The sequence below is a fragment of the Bos indicus x Bos taurus genome, chromosome 1 (genome assembly GCF_003369695.1).
Source record: "Bos indicus x Bos taurus breed Angus x Brahman F1 hybrid chromosome 1, Bos_hybrid_MaternalHap_v2.0, whole genome shotgun sequence".
Classification (NCBI taxonomy): Eukaryota; Metazoa; Chordata; class Mammalia; order Artiodactyla; family Bovidae; genus Bos; species Bos indicus x Bos taurus.
This window is the reverse complement of record NC_040076.1, coordinates 138626946-138642142: the sequence shown is the minus strand read 5'-3', so window position 1 is coordinate 138642142 and position 15197 is coordinate 138626946. Positions and strand designations below refer to the sequence as shown.

The window sequence follows — 15197 nt, the reverse complement described above, 5'->3', positions numbered from 1 at the left end:
AGTGACTGTTACTGCTAATTAATTGTTTTATCTTAATTTCACTTCCCCTCATTACTTATTATCAGACTCCACCCATGTTATTAATTCTTATCTTAATTTAAGAACCTTCACATTTCAATATCCAGGTTGCTTATTGGATCAGTTTGACATTCAAGTCTTAACATTTTTCTCAGTTTATGTTTTCATCAGTATTCACCATTTGTGAGACTTCCTCCCAGAGAGAAAATAAATTTCATTCATGTCTTTTTTTCCCTTTTGTTTAAAGTACATGTTTGAGGATTCATCATATAGCTCACCCATTTAAAGTGCACAATTAATGAGTTTTGGTGTATTATGTGACCAAATTTTCAAAATTGTGGTTACATATACATAACATTAAATTTGTCATTTTGACCACTTTTAAGTATACAATTCAGTGACGTAAATTACATTCATAGTGTTGATCAGCCATCAGTTATTTTCAAAACTCTTTCATAACCCCAAACAGAAACTCTATAACCAGTAAGCAACCAACTCTACATTCTTTGCTTTCCTCAGACCTTGATAGCTTCTCATTCAGTCTGTATCTCTATGAATTTGCCTATTCTAGATATTTTATACAAATTAAACATACAGAATTTGTCTTTGGTGTCTGGCTTATTTCACTTAGTGTATTAAACATTGATCCATGTTGTTGCCTGTTTTGGAACTTTGTTCCATTTTGTAGGGTGAATGGGTGTATGCCATTTGGCTCATTAATCTGTTGATGGACACTTGAATTGTTTTCTACTTTTTGGTGGTTGTAACTGATGCTGCAGTGAATATGGGAATATAAGAATCTGTAAGAGTTCTCATCCTCAATTTTCTTAGGTATATATCTGAGAGTGGAATTTCTGGTTCATAGGGTAATTCTATATTTTTCAGGAACCACCAAACTGTATTCCATAATGACTAGACCATTTTGCATTCCCATTGGCAATGTATAAGGATTCCAGTTTCTCCACACACTTGCCAAAATTTGTTATTTTCTGTGTTTGTAAAAAAAATTATAGGCATCGTAGTGAGTGTGAGATATTATCTCATTGTAGCTTTGATTTGTATTTGACTTATTAAAAATTGTACCTGGAATTTATTTTTATCAGATATGATAAGACATGCAGATATGAATTGTCATGAAGAGAGTTTATGCTTACAGATCCCTAGGAAGAGAAGTGTGATACAACATTCAGGCCACTTGGGGATGGACCAAAGTTGATCAGGAGGCAGAGTTGGCAGAGGGAAGGGATGGAAAGAGCATGACAGAGCCTACGTTGGGATTTTCACAGGAAAGCAAGACAGAACAGAGCAAACAGTCTAGTTCTGGCTGGTACCAATAATTGGAGCTTTGATTTGTAGGTGTGGTCTCTAGATGTCTGACTCTTAGCCTGGGGTGATTTGGGTAGCTGCTACTGCTAAGTTGCTTCAGTTGTGTCTGACTCTGTGCGACCCCTTAGACAGCAGCCCACCAGGCTCCCCCGTCCCTGGGATTCTCCAGGCAAGAACACTGAGTGGGTTGCCATTTCCTTCTCCAATGCATGAACGTGAAGAGTGAAAGTGAAGTTGCTCAGTCGTGTCTGACTCTTAGCGACCCCAAGGACTGCAGCCTACCAGGCTCCTGCATCCATGGGATTTTCCAGGCAAGAGTACTGGAGTGGGGTGCCATTGCCTTCTCCGATTTGGGTAGGGGGAATATTATTCACTTGGTGTATGAGAATTTGATAAAGAAGATGGTTAGGTTTGTGAGCTCTAGATTGATTGATTTCTGTATCACAGGTATACCTGTGAAAGAGTCCTTTGCTATCAATTATCCCTGGGAGGGGCAGTCTCCAGGATCAAGGCTTCAAATGCCAGAGCATCAAGAATACAGAAAACAAAGTACAGTCACTACACTAATGATGTTGAATCTTTTCATGTGCATATTGACCACTTGTTTATCTTCTTTGGCAAAATATATATTCCAAGTACTTTTCCCAGTTTTTAATTTGAATTTTGTCTTTTTGTTGTAATTTTATTTTATTTATTTTTTTGTAAGAATTATAAAATATATTTTGGATATTAAGTCCTTATCAGATAAGTGTTTTCCAGTTATTTTCTCTCATTCTATAGGTTGTCTTTTTACTTGTTGATAATGTCCTTTGATGCACAGAAGTTTTTAATTTTGATAAAATTAATCAACTTTTTTTTTTCCCTTTGGTTTCTGTGCTTTTGGTTTCATATTTAAGAACCCATTGCTGCTTAGGGTCACACAGCCTATAAGTATATGACACTGTTACGGAGCGGTTTGAAAAATAAGTGTCAATTAACTCATTAATTCCAATTTTAATTATTTTTTATAGAATTAACTGTGGAAAAGAATACTTGCAGAATACATGTATATCAAAGAGTAATTTATAGAGGCAAATGTTTGGAAATAGTGGTCAAAATAGTTAAAAAAATAAATCCATTGCCAAGTTGAGCGTCATAAAGATTGACCTCATATGTTCCTATGGTTTAGTTCTTATATTTAAGCTGTTGATCCATTTTGAGTTACTGTTTGTGTATGGAGTGAGACAGAGGTCCAGTTTATTCTCTGTGTAGAAATCTGGGTATTACAGCACAATCTGTTGAAGAGACTGTTCTTTCCCTATTAAATGGCCTAGTACCCTTTTTGAAAATCAATTTGCTAGATAGATAGATTGGTTTGTGTCTGAGCTCAGTTCTGTTCATTGGTTTGTACATATGAGTCTCTGTCTCTTATCTCTGTCTGTCTTGTATGTCAGTACTAAAATGTTTTGCTTACTGTACTTTTAGTAGAATGTTTTGGAACAAAGGAAATTTTGGTTCTCTTACTTTGATCTCTTTCAGGATTATTTTGGCAATTCAGGGGTGCAATTCATTATTAATGTGAGGATTAACTTTTTCCATTTCTGTTTTAAAAAAGTTGAATTTTTGATAGGGATTGCATTCAGTGTATAGATGGCTTTGGACTGCATTGGTGTCTTGACACTACTAAGTCTTTCTGTCTCTTAATGCCAGATCCCTTTCCATTTATTTAGGTCTAATGTCTTCCAGCAAAGTTTTGTACTTTTCAGTGGAGAGTTTTCCCCACTCCTTGGTGAAATGTATTCCCAGATATTTTTTTTTTGTTTTAGATGCTATTTGAAATGCAGTTGCTTTCTTAATTTCCTTTTGTACTTGTTCATTGTTGGTGGCAGATTCTTGTGTGTTGTTCTCATACCTTGTAATTTTGTTGGATTAATTTATTAGCACTGATAGCTTTCTTGTAGAATCTTGGATAGTTTCTATACATAGGATCACTTCATCTGCAAATAGATATAGTTTTACTTGTACCTTTCCAGCCTGAGTTATTTTTATTTCTTTTCTAATTGCTCTGGTAAAATTTTAAGTACAGTGTTGAGTAGCAGTGCTGAAACCAGGTATCCTTGTACATTCCTGACCAGTCTTTTATCATTTACCACTGTGCATAGTGATAACTGGGGGTTTTTGAGACATGCCCATATTCATGTTGAACTGATAATTTTAGCACTTGTTTTGTTAGATGATTTTATTTTATATTAAAAATGTATTACTGATTTTTTCAGATATATGAAAAATTGGTACTCAGGATTCTCAGAGGTTTCAAACTTAATACAGTTGAGGAACAAAGTCACTTTGGTGACTACACTAGAGTTCAGGTTTGAAGGAAAAGAATAAATTGAATATATATACAAAATACTAGAAATAACTGTTAAAGATCATTTCAAAGATAAGAGGGATTACAGATTTCACATATACTCATTATGTGTGTGTGTGTGTATAGGTTTCCTCCTGTATTTGAAGGTAGAACATTCCTATGAAATCTTTTTTAAGGGGAAATGGTGTGAGGTGAAGAACCAGTTACCTTAGGACACATCTTAATGACAGATGCACAGAATACACCAAGATAAAACTCAGATTCTCACAGACACAGGTCAGAACTGTGGCGACTTGCCCAAACAAAATGAATCACAAACAAATAGATGTACACCAAGACATAGCATAGTTGAAATGGTAAAAGTCAAGCATAGAGAAAGAATTTTAAAGACAGCAAGAGAGAAATAGAGAATCATAAGTAAGGGATCCCCCATAAAGGGGTATCAGCTGATCTCCCTGCCAAAACTTTGCTGACTAGAAGGCTGTCGAAAGGGAAAATTTGTCAAAGCCCATAGAATATTTAGCATCAGGAATGAACCCTAATGTTGTCAATGGACTATGGGTGATGATGTGTCAGTGCAGGCTCAGCAACCACAATAAATGTATCTCTCTGGTTTGGGATGTCACTTTGAAAACTAAAATCACAACTGTGGTGACACATGGCTGAGATGGTGAGAGTAGTTGCTGGGGAAGAAGCTTGGTGGCACTGCTCTTGCTGTTTGCGGTTCGCTGTGCCTCTGTAATGGCTTGTTGCAAACAGATGCTGAACTCTCTCTTCACCTTTTTTCATAAAAGGGAAAGTCTTTGAATTTCTTTGAGTTAGTGAAAACAGGTACTAATAAAGTAGGTCTTTTATAAAAATGAAGTGGCAGAAAGTAAACCTTTCTTAAAAGTGGGGGATACCTGTATATGTGTGCTGCTAAGTCGCTTCAGTCGTGTCTGACTCTGCGCGACCCCATAGACGGCGGCCCACCAGGCTCCCCCGTCCCTGAGATTCTTCAGGCAAGAACACTGGAGTGGGTTGCCATTTCCTTCTCCAATGCATGCAAGTGAAAAGTGAAAGGGAAGTTGCTCAGTCGTGTCTGACTCTGTGCGACCCCATAGACGGCAGCCCACCAGGCTCCCCCGTCCCTGGGATTCTCCAGGCAAGAACACTGGAGTGGGTTGCCATTTCCTTCTCCAGTGCACGCAAGTGAACAGTTGTGTCTGACTCTTAGCGACCCCATGGACTGCAGCCCACCAGACTCCTCCATCCATGGGATTTTCCAGGCAAGAGTACTGGAGTGGAATGCCATTGCCTTCTCTGGTATATGTGTATATATATATAAATATGAGAAAGTCACATATTTTACACACTTTTTAAAGGTTCTCCAGTGTTAGTCTCTTCACCTTCCTCCATCATGTACCAGAGTGATTGATATTTAACTTTGTTAAATATTTTTACATTTTATTTTCAGGAATGATTGTAGATGAATGCATAGTACTTCCTGTAAATACATAGGCTGTGCCAATAGTTAGCATTGCTGTCCTTTTAAAAGTTTGATGTTTTTAATTATAAAAGTTATTATAACATAATCTTTCTTACATAATTAAGGTTATAGGGCATAATGTCTTCTTCTGGCTGCAAGCCATCTCTTTTTCTAACAATAATTTAGATCTTAAGTGGCATAAGAGGCATTCAGATTTCAAGTAGAGACTGATGTGGAAGTGCTTCTGTTCCCTTATCCCAAGGAGACACTGCCCTTCTGCCTAAATAGCAACCTTAAAACCAGTCAACTTCTTATATAACTTTAGAAGAAAGAGGCATTTTGGACGTTTGTACATGTAGATGTGGGAAAAGTCAACTGAGAACCACTGACATACAGATCTAAACCCAAGATTCTAGATGGTTGATTTATTTAAAATTACTTTCTTTTTATCAGAGAGGTGTGTATTTGGTACTTCAGTGTCCTTGAAGGGAAGGGATGGGAAATAGATAAAATAAGGACCAGCCATTATCTAGAACAGTGATATAATAGATTACAAGTACCTCAATGATTATTACAAATTTATTTGTAAAAATATAAGATTTTATAGTTCTAGTTTTGCTTTCATGTCCTTGCAGATTTACAGTATGACATTGAGATTGTCTGCCTTATTTGAAGAAAAAATGAAGAAAATCTCCTCTGATTTTAAAATTGGTCAAAAATTCAGTGAAAAACTTCGAAGAAGCCAGAGGTTTAAGAGACGACAAAATTGTAACCGTGTCAATCAGGCTAACAAAAGTATCAGGTGAATTGGTTATTGTAGTCTCTGTATGCAGTTTTTAAATCAGGTTGTGATACTTGATTTTTATTATGCTAGAAATGCTTGATCATTTTAGAGAACAGAAAAGAATAGTCACTTTTTATAGGTTGAAAGCGTTCTCTGCATATAGAGCTATTGCGGTGATTTTTAATCACATAAATTTGTAAGCATTTAATGAAATATCAATTAAGTCTTATTAAGGATTATTCAAAATATTATTTATCTTTCACATAAGAATTTTTTTTAATGCAGAGGGTAAAATGATTACTAGTTATGGCTATTGAGCATTTGATTGTGTAAGGGAAAGTGCCAGTTTGATGTAATGTATATGTTTTCACTAGAGATTACTTGTAGAGAAGAAATATAAAATGCAGGAGTTACTCTTTTTATAGTAAATTATTCTGTCATTTATGACTATAGCTTGCATTAATATCAAATTTATAGATATTTTAAAGTGTTGAAATGTGGAAGTTGAGTTTTTCAGTGTTTAGTTGTTTTCGTGTACATTTATAATGTGCACTGATACCCTTGATGGATTTCCTCATGGTTGTTTTTGGGATTACATCATGCATCTAAACTGAAAACAGTCTACTTCAGGTTAATACTATTTCATTCTCACAGATTTAAGAATTGTGTTCCAGTTTAGCTCTTTTCCCCTTCTTATTTGTGCCCTTAACTCTCATACAGTTTATACTTTTATATGTTGTTTTATGCAGTTGTCTTTTAAATCAGTTAAGAAAACAAGAAGCAAATTATTTATACTGTTACATTGGGTTGGCCAAAAGATGCATTCAGGATTTTCTGTAACATCTTAATGGATAAACCAGAACAAACTTTTTGGTCAACGCAATATATTTACCTATGTAATTACCTTTCCCACTGGTCGTTTATTTCTTTTCGTGGATTTGAGTTACCCTCTGGTTTTATTTCTTTTCAACCTAAAATCCTTTAATATTTCTTTAAAAAATTACTTATTTATGTTTCTTTATTTGGCTGTGCTAGTTTGGGTTCTAACTGAGGCACTTGGGATCTAGTTCTCTGACCAGGGATCAAACTGGCCCCCTACATTGGGAGCGTGGAGTCTTAGCCACTGGACCAGCAGGGCCTTCCCTATTTATTTTTTGAGCTGTGCTGTGTCTTCCCTGTTGCATGTGGGCTTCCTCTAGTTGCAGCACGGGGTGGCTGCTCTCTTGTGGTGCACGGGCTTTTCACACCTCACGGGCTGTGTGAGGTGCATGGCCTCTCACAGCCGTGGCTTCTTGTTGTGCAGCATAGGCCCTCGAGCATGTGGGCGTCAGTAGTTGCAGCGTGTGGGCAGCATGTGGGTCAGTAGTTGTGATACATGGACTTAGTTGCTCCGAGGCATGTTGGGATCTTCCCTGGGACTAGGGATTGAACCCATGTCCCCCGCATTGGCAGGCAGATTCTTAACCACCAGACCACCAGGGAAGTCAATGAAAGTCCTTTACTATTTCTTGTAAGGCAGACATGCTAGCAATGAATTCCCTTAATCTTTGTTTATCTGGGAATGTCTTCATTTCACTTTTATCAAGACTAGTTTTGCTGTATATAGAATTCTCAGTTGGCAGTGTTTCTCTTTTAGCAGTTTGACTACGTCATCTTACTGCCTGCTGACCTCCAGTGTTTCTGATGAGAAGTCAGCTGTTAATCTTATTGAGGTTCCTTACATTGTACACAGGCAGTTTTTATCTTGCTGATTTCAAGATTTTTTTTTTTTTGTCTTCATTTTGCAGCTGACTGTAGGTGTGGGTTTGAATTTATCCTTGAAATTTGTGTAACTTTGTGGATGTGTACTGTTTTCATCAGATTTGGGTGATTTTCAGCCATTATGTTTTCAAATATTTTTGTTCTGCTCCTTTTGTCTCCTGTGAAAGTGAAAGTTGCTCAGTCGTGTCCAACTTTTGGCGACCCCATGGACTATACAGTCCATGGAGTTCTGCAGGCCAAAATACTGGAGTGGGTAGCCTTTCCCTTCTCCAGGGAATCTTCCCAACCCAGGGATCGAACCCAGGTCCTCCTGCATTACAGGCAGATTCTTTACCAACTGAACCACAAGGGAAGCCCTTTGGGGCTCCCATTATACATATGCTGGTGTGTTTTAATGGTCTCCCAATGGTTTCTGAGGCTTCATTGATTTTTTATTCATAAAGGATAGGATAAAAAGAGAATGTGTTCATTCTTGAGCTACTCCACCTTGTCTCCTGTTAAAAGTCAAGTTTATGATAGGTATAAGCATGTAATTATTTCTTCTTATATTAGTCTCTAGTTAATGTTTAGTCATTCAGTCATGTCTTGAGTCTTTGCGAGCCTATGGACTGTAGCCTGCCAGGCTCTTCTGTCCCTGGGATTTCCCAGGGAAAAATACTGGAGTGAGTTGCCATTTCCTTCTCCAGGGGATCTTTCTGACCCAGGAATCTAACCCATGCATCCCGCATTGGTAGGCAGATTCTTTACCACTGAGCCGCTGGGGAAGCCCATGGTTGATATTAGTGGAAGTTAAATTTTTGACATAATAAACTTGAGTTTTCTTTTTAAATCCTTTTGTTTTTTAAATAAAGGAAATCAAGATACTACATTTTGCAGCCATCTGTCCTCCCATTTGTAACTGACAGATTGCATTTAACACATGGAAACTGGAAAACTGCTTGCCTTTAAAAACGGTCTATTTACATTTGAAAACTTGAATTTTCTTGATTATGATAAAGTTACTGCTTAAAATAATTATTGTGTTTTTTTTTTCTTCAAAAAATTGAAGTATAGTTGAGTATGGTTATCTGTAAGCTCAGATGCCTTAGATACTCCTAAAAGTAAAAGCACCTTTATCTTTTTGTTTTAAGGGAAAGCAAAACCAAATCATTTTGTTTTAAAGGATTATCTTTAAAAAACATGAATATTACTCAGATCTGTAATTTAAAGTCAGATTGTCTTAAACTTCCATCTTTTTTTCACCATAATACAGGGCTCAGGAATCAAATACGGTGAATTGGCACTTAGATGTAAACATATTGGTCTCAAAAAAAAACTAGCTTGATCTGTTTTTTGCCTCTCTGTTCTTTCTGTTCAGGTTTTGTTGATTTCTCCTGATTTTATACTGTCTTTGTGTGTGTGTTAGTCTCTCAGTCATCTCCAACTCTTTGTGACCCTATGGACTGTAGCCTGCCAGGCTTCTCTGTCCATGGAATTCTCCAGGCAAGAGTACTGGAGTGGATTGCCATTCCCTTCTCCAGAGGAACTTCCAAACCCAGGGATCAAACCCTGGTCTCCTGCATCATAGGCAGATTCTTTACCATTTGAGCTACAGGGAAGTCTATACTGTCTTTAGGAATATATAAAAATGAGCCTAGAGGGAATATTGTCATATTGAGAATCTCATTCTTTAATATATGGAATTCCCTGGTGGCCAAGTGTTTAGGACTCCAGGCTTTCACTGCCATGGTCTGGGTTCAGTCACTAGTCAGGACACTGAGATCCCACAGGTAGTGATGTGGCCAAAAATAATAAATAAAAAATCACAAATTTCATTACACATACAACTTTAAAAATTTTATAATATGAATGAATGCCTGTATTACATAAATGTTGGCTCTTCTTAGCATTTAATCCAAACAATCTAAGATGTTCAGTATGATTTTCTATAATACTGTTACTATCTGTTTATTACTCAAATTTGGAATAAAACAATGTCAAATTTAAAGTAAAAGAATAGTAACCCAAGCTTGAGTAAGATGTTAATAATGAATATTTCAGTGTCTTGATCATAAAGTTATTCTTTAATAATACACTGTTATTTAGACATCCTCTGTTTTGCTCAATGTTGTTCTATTTTTCCTATCTTTGACCAGAAATACCAAGCAGAAGCGTTTAAAATCTCAGACAAAAGTAATTTCTGAGTTCGTAGGTTCTCCTATCCAGCCTACCTCAAGTAGGGCAACTTACTCCGCAAGCCACAAGACAACTGCTAGTGTCTCTTCAGGTGTTACTTCTGGTGACTCTTCAGATTCAGCAGCATCATCAGAAAGAATGAGAAGAAATAGACCTGTCACTCTGACAAATGGTTCTACATTATCTGGTGAGAAATGGAATGTTATGTGTTCACCTGTTGAGCACTCAAGTTTATAACACTGCTAGTTACTATGGATTTTGAGGAAAGAATAAAGAAGTAAGATATGGTCTTGATATTCAAGGAACGTAAAATTTAACAGAAGAGACATAAGTAACACATGGAATAATTATATTTGATAATTGCTGTTCTTTGCAAATGGTGTGGCCACATTTTAAGCAAATTTGAATCCTTCAGGTTTTAAATAATGTGATATAAATATCATACTTTGTGTACAAAATTTGACATGGAAAAATTTCTTTGAATCATGTAAGTTTAAGGCTTGATGACTGGAAAATAAAAAATACTGTTTATTTTATTAACATTTGGTGGTATAACTGTAGCTGACACAGACTGTGAACATCCTGTGAATGAGGTTGTGTTTTGTACATACTTGAGTTTGTTCTGAGTGATTTCGGTGACTTGTCATGATAGTATAGTGGTTACTGTTGTGATTTAAAACAGTAGGATCAGACAAGTAGAATGCAGCCTTAGTTAGAGACTGGCAAGCCTTACAGTACTTAATAAGGTCCCTTGTTTTGAGGGAATCACATGACAAATTTTGTCTCAGGAGGATGAATGAGTTTGACAGTGATACATGGGGAAGGAGAAGAATCTGGAAACACAGTCAGCATGATGGGACGTGGAATGCAGAAGTTGGCACATACACATTCCTCTATCAGCCACTTTCTTCTTTGACATAGAATTGGGTTGTATTATGGAGCACGATTTAGTCCTTTAACAATATGTTCCCACTCATTTTGATGGAATATTTGTTTTGTGATAGACATGCTGAGTGAAGGAACAGGAAATTTGGTTTCCTATCTTACTCATCTCACACCTTTTCTACCTTTGTGTGTGTGTGTGTCGCATGTTGAAATGCTCTTTCTTGAGCTTGGAAGCATGTGTGGTACAAAGATGCTGTTAGGAACAACTGCTAGAGATAGAGACCTGAAAGCCTGCTAAAATATTGGACTTGAAGTGACTGTCTTTTCTATAGGAAATACTTGTTTCAAAACAGAAGCAGGAAGAAGCCCCACTATTGTGGAGCTTGTTAAAATTTTAATGAAAGCTTGTTTATAAAATATCAGTATATAAACTTATTTTCTGAATCTAAATCAGTATTAATATGTTACTTTCAGAAATAAGAGAACAAACTCAAATTCTGATTATGTACCTTTTAATATTATCAGCTATTCTTTGAAAGTTTTTAAAAATATACTCACTTCTAAGTGTTTTAAGAATCTGCCTTTAGTCTGTTGTTACAAAATAACTGCTTACTGTGTAAAGATAGGAGTGTATATGTAATGAACTGTTCATGCTTCATTTTCCTTAGAAAGTGAAATGGAAGATTCTTTAGGTACCTCTTCATCATCTTCAGCTTCAAATAGTTCTGAGGAAAGCAAGGAGAGTCCAAGAGCTCGAGACTCCTCCTCCCGTAGTGGGCTAGCCAGGAGCAGCAACCTCAGGGTGACCAGGACCAGAGCTGCACAGAGAAAAACTGGTGAGAAGAGGCTCAATGTACTGGGAGAAATGTGTGTCAAGAGAACCCAAAAGCTAAATAAATATTGAATGCTTTATTTACCTGACGCATCTGCACATGATTACATGTCCTTTATGCTTTTTTTCTCTTGAGACATAATTGACATAAAATATATTAATTTCATGTGTACAGTGTAATTGACTTGACATTTGTGTACTTGACAGAATGATTACCACAGAATGTTTAGTTACCATGTGCCACCATGCATAGTCAGAAAATTCTCTTTTTTCTTGTGATGAAGACTTTTTAAGATATACTCTTAGCAACTTTAAAATATGCAGTGCCATATTAACTCTGCTTGCCATGTTGTACATTGTGTCTCCATGATTTATTTATTTTATAACTGGAAGTTTGTACCTTTAGACTCCATTCACCCATTTTACCCACTCCCTATCCACCCTCCCCCTGGCAACCACCAGTCTGTTTTCTGGTGGCGCATGTTTTGTTTAGTTTTTGTAGATTCCACATATAAGTATAGATTCCACTTAAACATAGGGTATTTGTTTTTCTGTCTGACTTATTTCACTTCGCATAGTGCCCTCAAGGTCTATCCATGTTGTCGCAAATGGCAAGAATCCATTCTTTTTGTGGCTGAATAGTATTCCTGTTTGTATAGATGTGTGCTTGTTATCTTCTTTATCCATTCATCCATATGGAAATAACACTTAGGTTGTTTCCAAATCTCGGCTGTTGTAAATAATGCTGCAGTCAGCATTGGGGTTGCATGTATCTTTTCAAATTCATGTTTTTGTTTTCTTTGGGTAAACAGCCAGAATTGGAATTGTTGGATCATATAATTTTTGAGGACCAACCATATTGTTTTCTATTGTGGCTACACCAGTTTTCCCAACAACAGTGCACAAGGGTTTTCTTTTCTTTCAAATCCTCACCAACACTTGTTATTTCTTGTCTTTCTGATAATAGCTGTTCTAACAGATGTGAAGTGGTACTTCATTCTGGTTTTGACTTGCATTTTCCTGATGATCAGTGATGCTGAGTGTCTTTTCACGTGCCTGTTGGCCATCTGTATGTCTTCTATGGAAAAATGCCTATTCAGATTCTCTGCCCATTTTTAAATTGATCTTTTTTTTGGCAGGGGGGTTGTTGAGTTGAATGAGTTCTCTGTATATTCTGGATATTAACCCCTGATCAAATATATATATTTGCAAATATTTTCTCCTTTTCAGTGGGTTGCCATTGCATTTTGTTGATGATTTCCTTTACTGCGCAGAAGCGGGTTAGTTTGATGTAGTCCTGCTTGTTTGTTTTTGTTTTCATTGCTTTTGCTTTTGGAATCAGATGTAAAAAATCATTGCCAAGACCAATGTCAAGGATCTTTCTGCCTATATTTTCTTCTAGTTTTGTGGTTTCAGGTCTTTATATTCTTTAATCCACCTTGAGTTAATTTTGTATAAGATACAGAATAAGATATAGTATATCTTATGGTATAAGATAGTAGTCTAGTTCATTATTTTGCATGTGACTTGTCTAGTTTCCCAACACTATTTATTGACAAGATTGTCCTTTTCCATTTTATATTCTTGGCTCCTTTGTCTTAAATTAATTGACCATCTGTGCTTGGGTTATTTCTGGATTCTCTTCTGTTCTACCCTTTAAACTTTTAAATTTAGACAGGTGTAATCTGTTTTGACATTAAAAGAATAAGGAACATTAGTACTAAAATAATGAAGTCATTTAAAATTGTTGGAATAAGGAAGGCCTTTCTAATCTAACTGTTACTTTATTTTTAGGTCCAGTTTCTGTAGAAAATGGATGTGGCAGAAAAGCCACTAGGAAGAGAGTCTATTTAAGTGACTCAGATAACAATTCTTTGGCGACTGGTGAAAGTGTAAAAGTGAGAGCTGGAAATAACCGGAAAGTGCTACGAAAGTGTGCTGCTGTGGCTGCCAATAAAATCAAGTTAATGAGTGATGTAGAGGAGAATTCTACCTCTGAAAGTGTCTGTTCTGGCCGTAAGCTGCCCCACCGCAATGCTTCTGCTGTAGCTAGAAAAAAATTATTACATAATTCTGAGGATGACCAGAGCTTGAAGTCAGAACTTGAAGAAGAGGAGCTAAAAGATCAACTATCACCATTGTCCAACTCTCTTGCTGCCCAGAATACTGAAAATGGAGATTCAGAGTCAGAAAGTGATTTACGGGTAGCCCGGAAAAATTGGCATGCTAATGGTTACAAGTCCCAAATTCCAGCAACTTCTAAAACAAAATTCCTTAAAATAGCGTCTTCTGAGGAAGACTCTAAAAGTCATGATTCAGATAATGGACATAGCAGAACTGCTGGCCCATCAACATCTTTGCTGAAACTCAAGGCAGAAAGCATTTCAGAGGAAGAGGAGAAAGCAAATTCTGAAACAAGAAAATACAGCAGTAGGAAATACAGCACAGGTCGCAAGAATGCTCCTTTCCTTAAAAAAGCAAAGCTCTTCAGTGATTCAGAGGACTCTGAGTCTGACAAAGAAGATGGACAAGACAGATGTCATAAGATGGAAATGAACCCGAGTTCAGGGAATGTGGAATGTGAACCTGCTGCCAGATCCCGGTGTTTTTCAGATCATGTATCTGAAACTGATTTGGATTCAGATGATGACAAGAAAGCAAAAGAAAAACCAAATAGTTTTATAAAAGGTAATCAAAACATTTAATCTTGGTTCACTGCTTTTTTTTTTTATAGCATATTTTTTTTTCCCCATGAAATTTTACTTTGCTCCCTGCTTTCTTTCCATGCCATGCATTCTCCATTCATCTTTTCTCTCTGTGTGTACTGTTACTGGTTGTTGAGTACATTTAGTTTTGCTCAGGTAACAGGCAGCCTTGGCCAAAGCTATTTTTAATAGAGATTTCACTTCTTATATTGATAATGGGGATATTGTATTGGCTATGGGTTCAAGAAAAGCAGAGGCCAGCATTTATAAGCTGTTGGTGATAATAGTTTGAGAAGAGGAAGGAAAGAAAAGGGTGATTGAAAGGAATGTGGTAGGTAGTAATAATAATAGCTCACAGAACAGTTCCCAAGCTATTTGTCATCAGGATTTTTTTTCTAAATGCTTTACATTTATTTATGAACCAGTTTAGTCTTCATATCTTTTATGAGATAAGTACTATTATTATTATGTCCATTTTATTGATAATAACTCGAGTATGGAGAGTTAAGATAAATCACTGAATTGAGATTGTCCTGGTAAATGGAGAAAAATACTAGATCGGGAGGCATGTAAAGCTAAGATTAAACGTAGTGTGTGATGCAACTTTTTAAGTTTCAGGAAGGCTGACAGTGGTTAGTTTGCATACCTTAGTGCAGTGGTGAAGAGACTAGTTTGTATTCAGGTAAATAAAATACTGTAGTGTTGAGTGTCTTGTGTATATAGATAGAAATGCATGGGGTGTTATTGATGGGCGTATGTTACACTTGTGAATGGTGCTGAGGCTGAAAAAGTCACTGTTCGAAAGTAGTAAAAGCCATCATTCACTGCCATCCTCCTTTGAAGTTAGAAGAAATGCTGGACTTAAGTTGTTTAAAACGTTGAACATTTAATTCCTT

General features: G+C 36.5%; 1 protein-coding gene across 2 annotated transcripts in view; it reads left to right on the top strand.

The window, feature by feature from the left end:
* The window catches only part of BRWD1 (bromodomain and WD repeat domain containing 1), a 123928-nt gene that overhangs the window by 95182 nt on the left and 13549 nt on the right, over window positions 1–15197 (top strand). For both annotated transcript variants that reach the window (XM_027546433.1, XM_027546424.1), the window contains 4 exons: window positions 5795–5961; window positions 9840–10066; window positions 11433–11600; window positions 13391–14284. In XM_027546433.1, coding sequence (XP_027402234.1) covers window positions 5795–5961; window positions 9840–10066; window positions 11433–11600; window positions 13391–14284 — 1456 coding nt within the window. The remainder of the gene's footprint in view (window positions 1–5794; window positions 5962–9839; window positions 10067–11432; window positions 11601–13390; window positions 14285–15197) is intronic.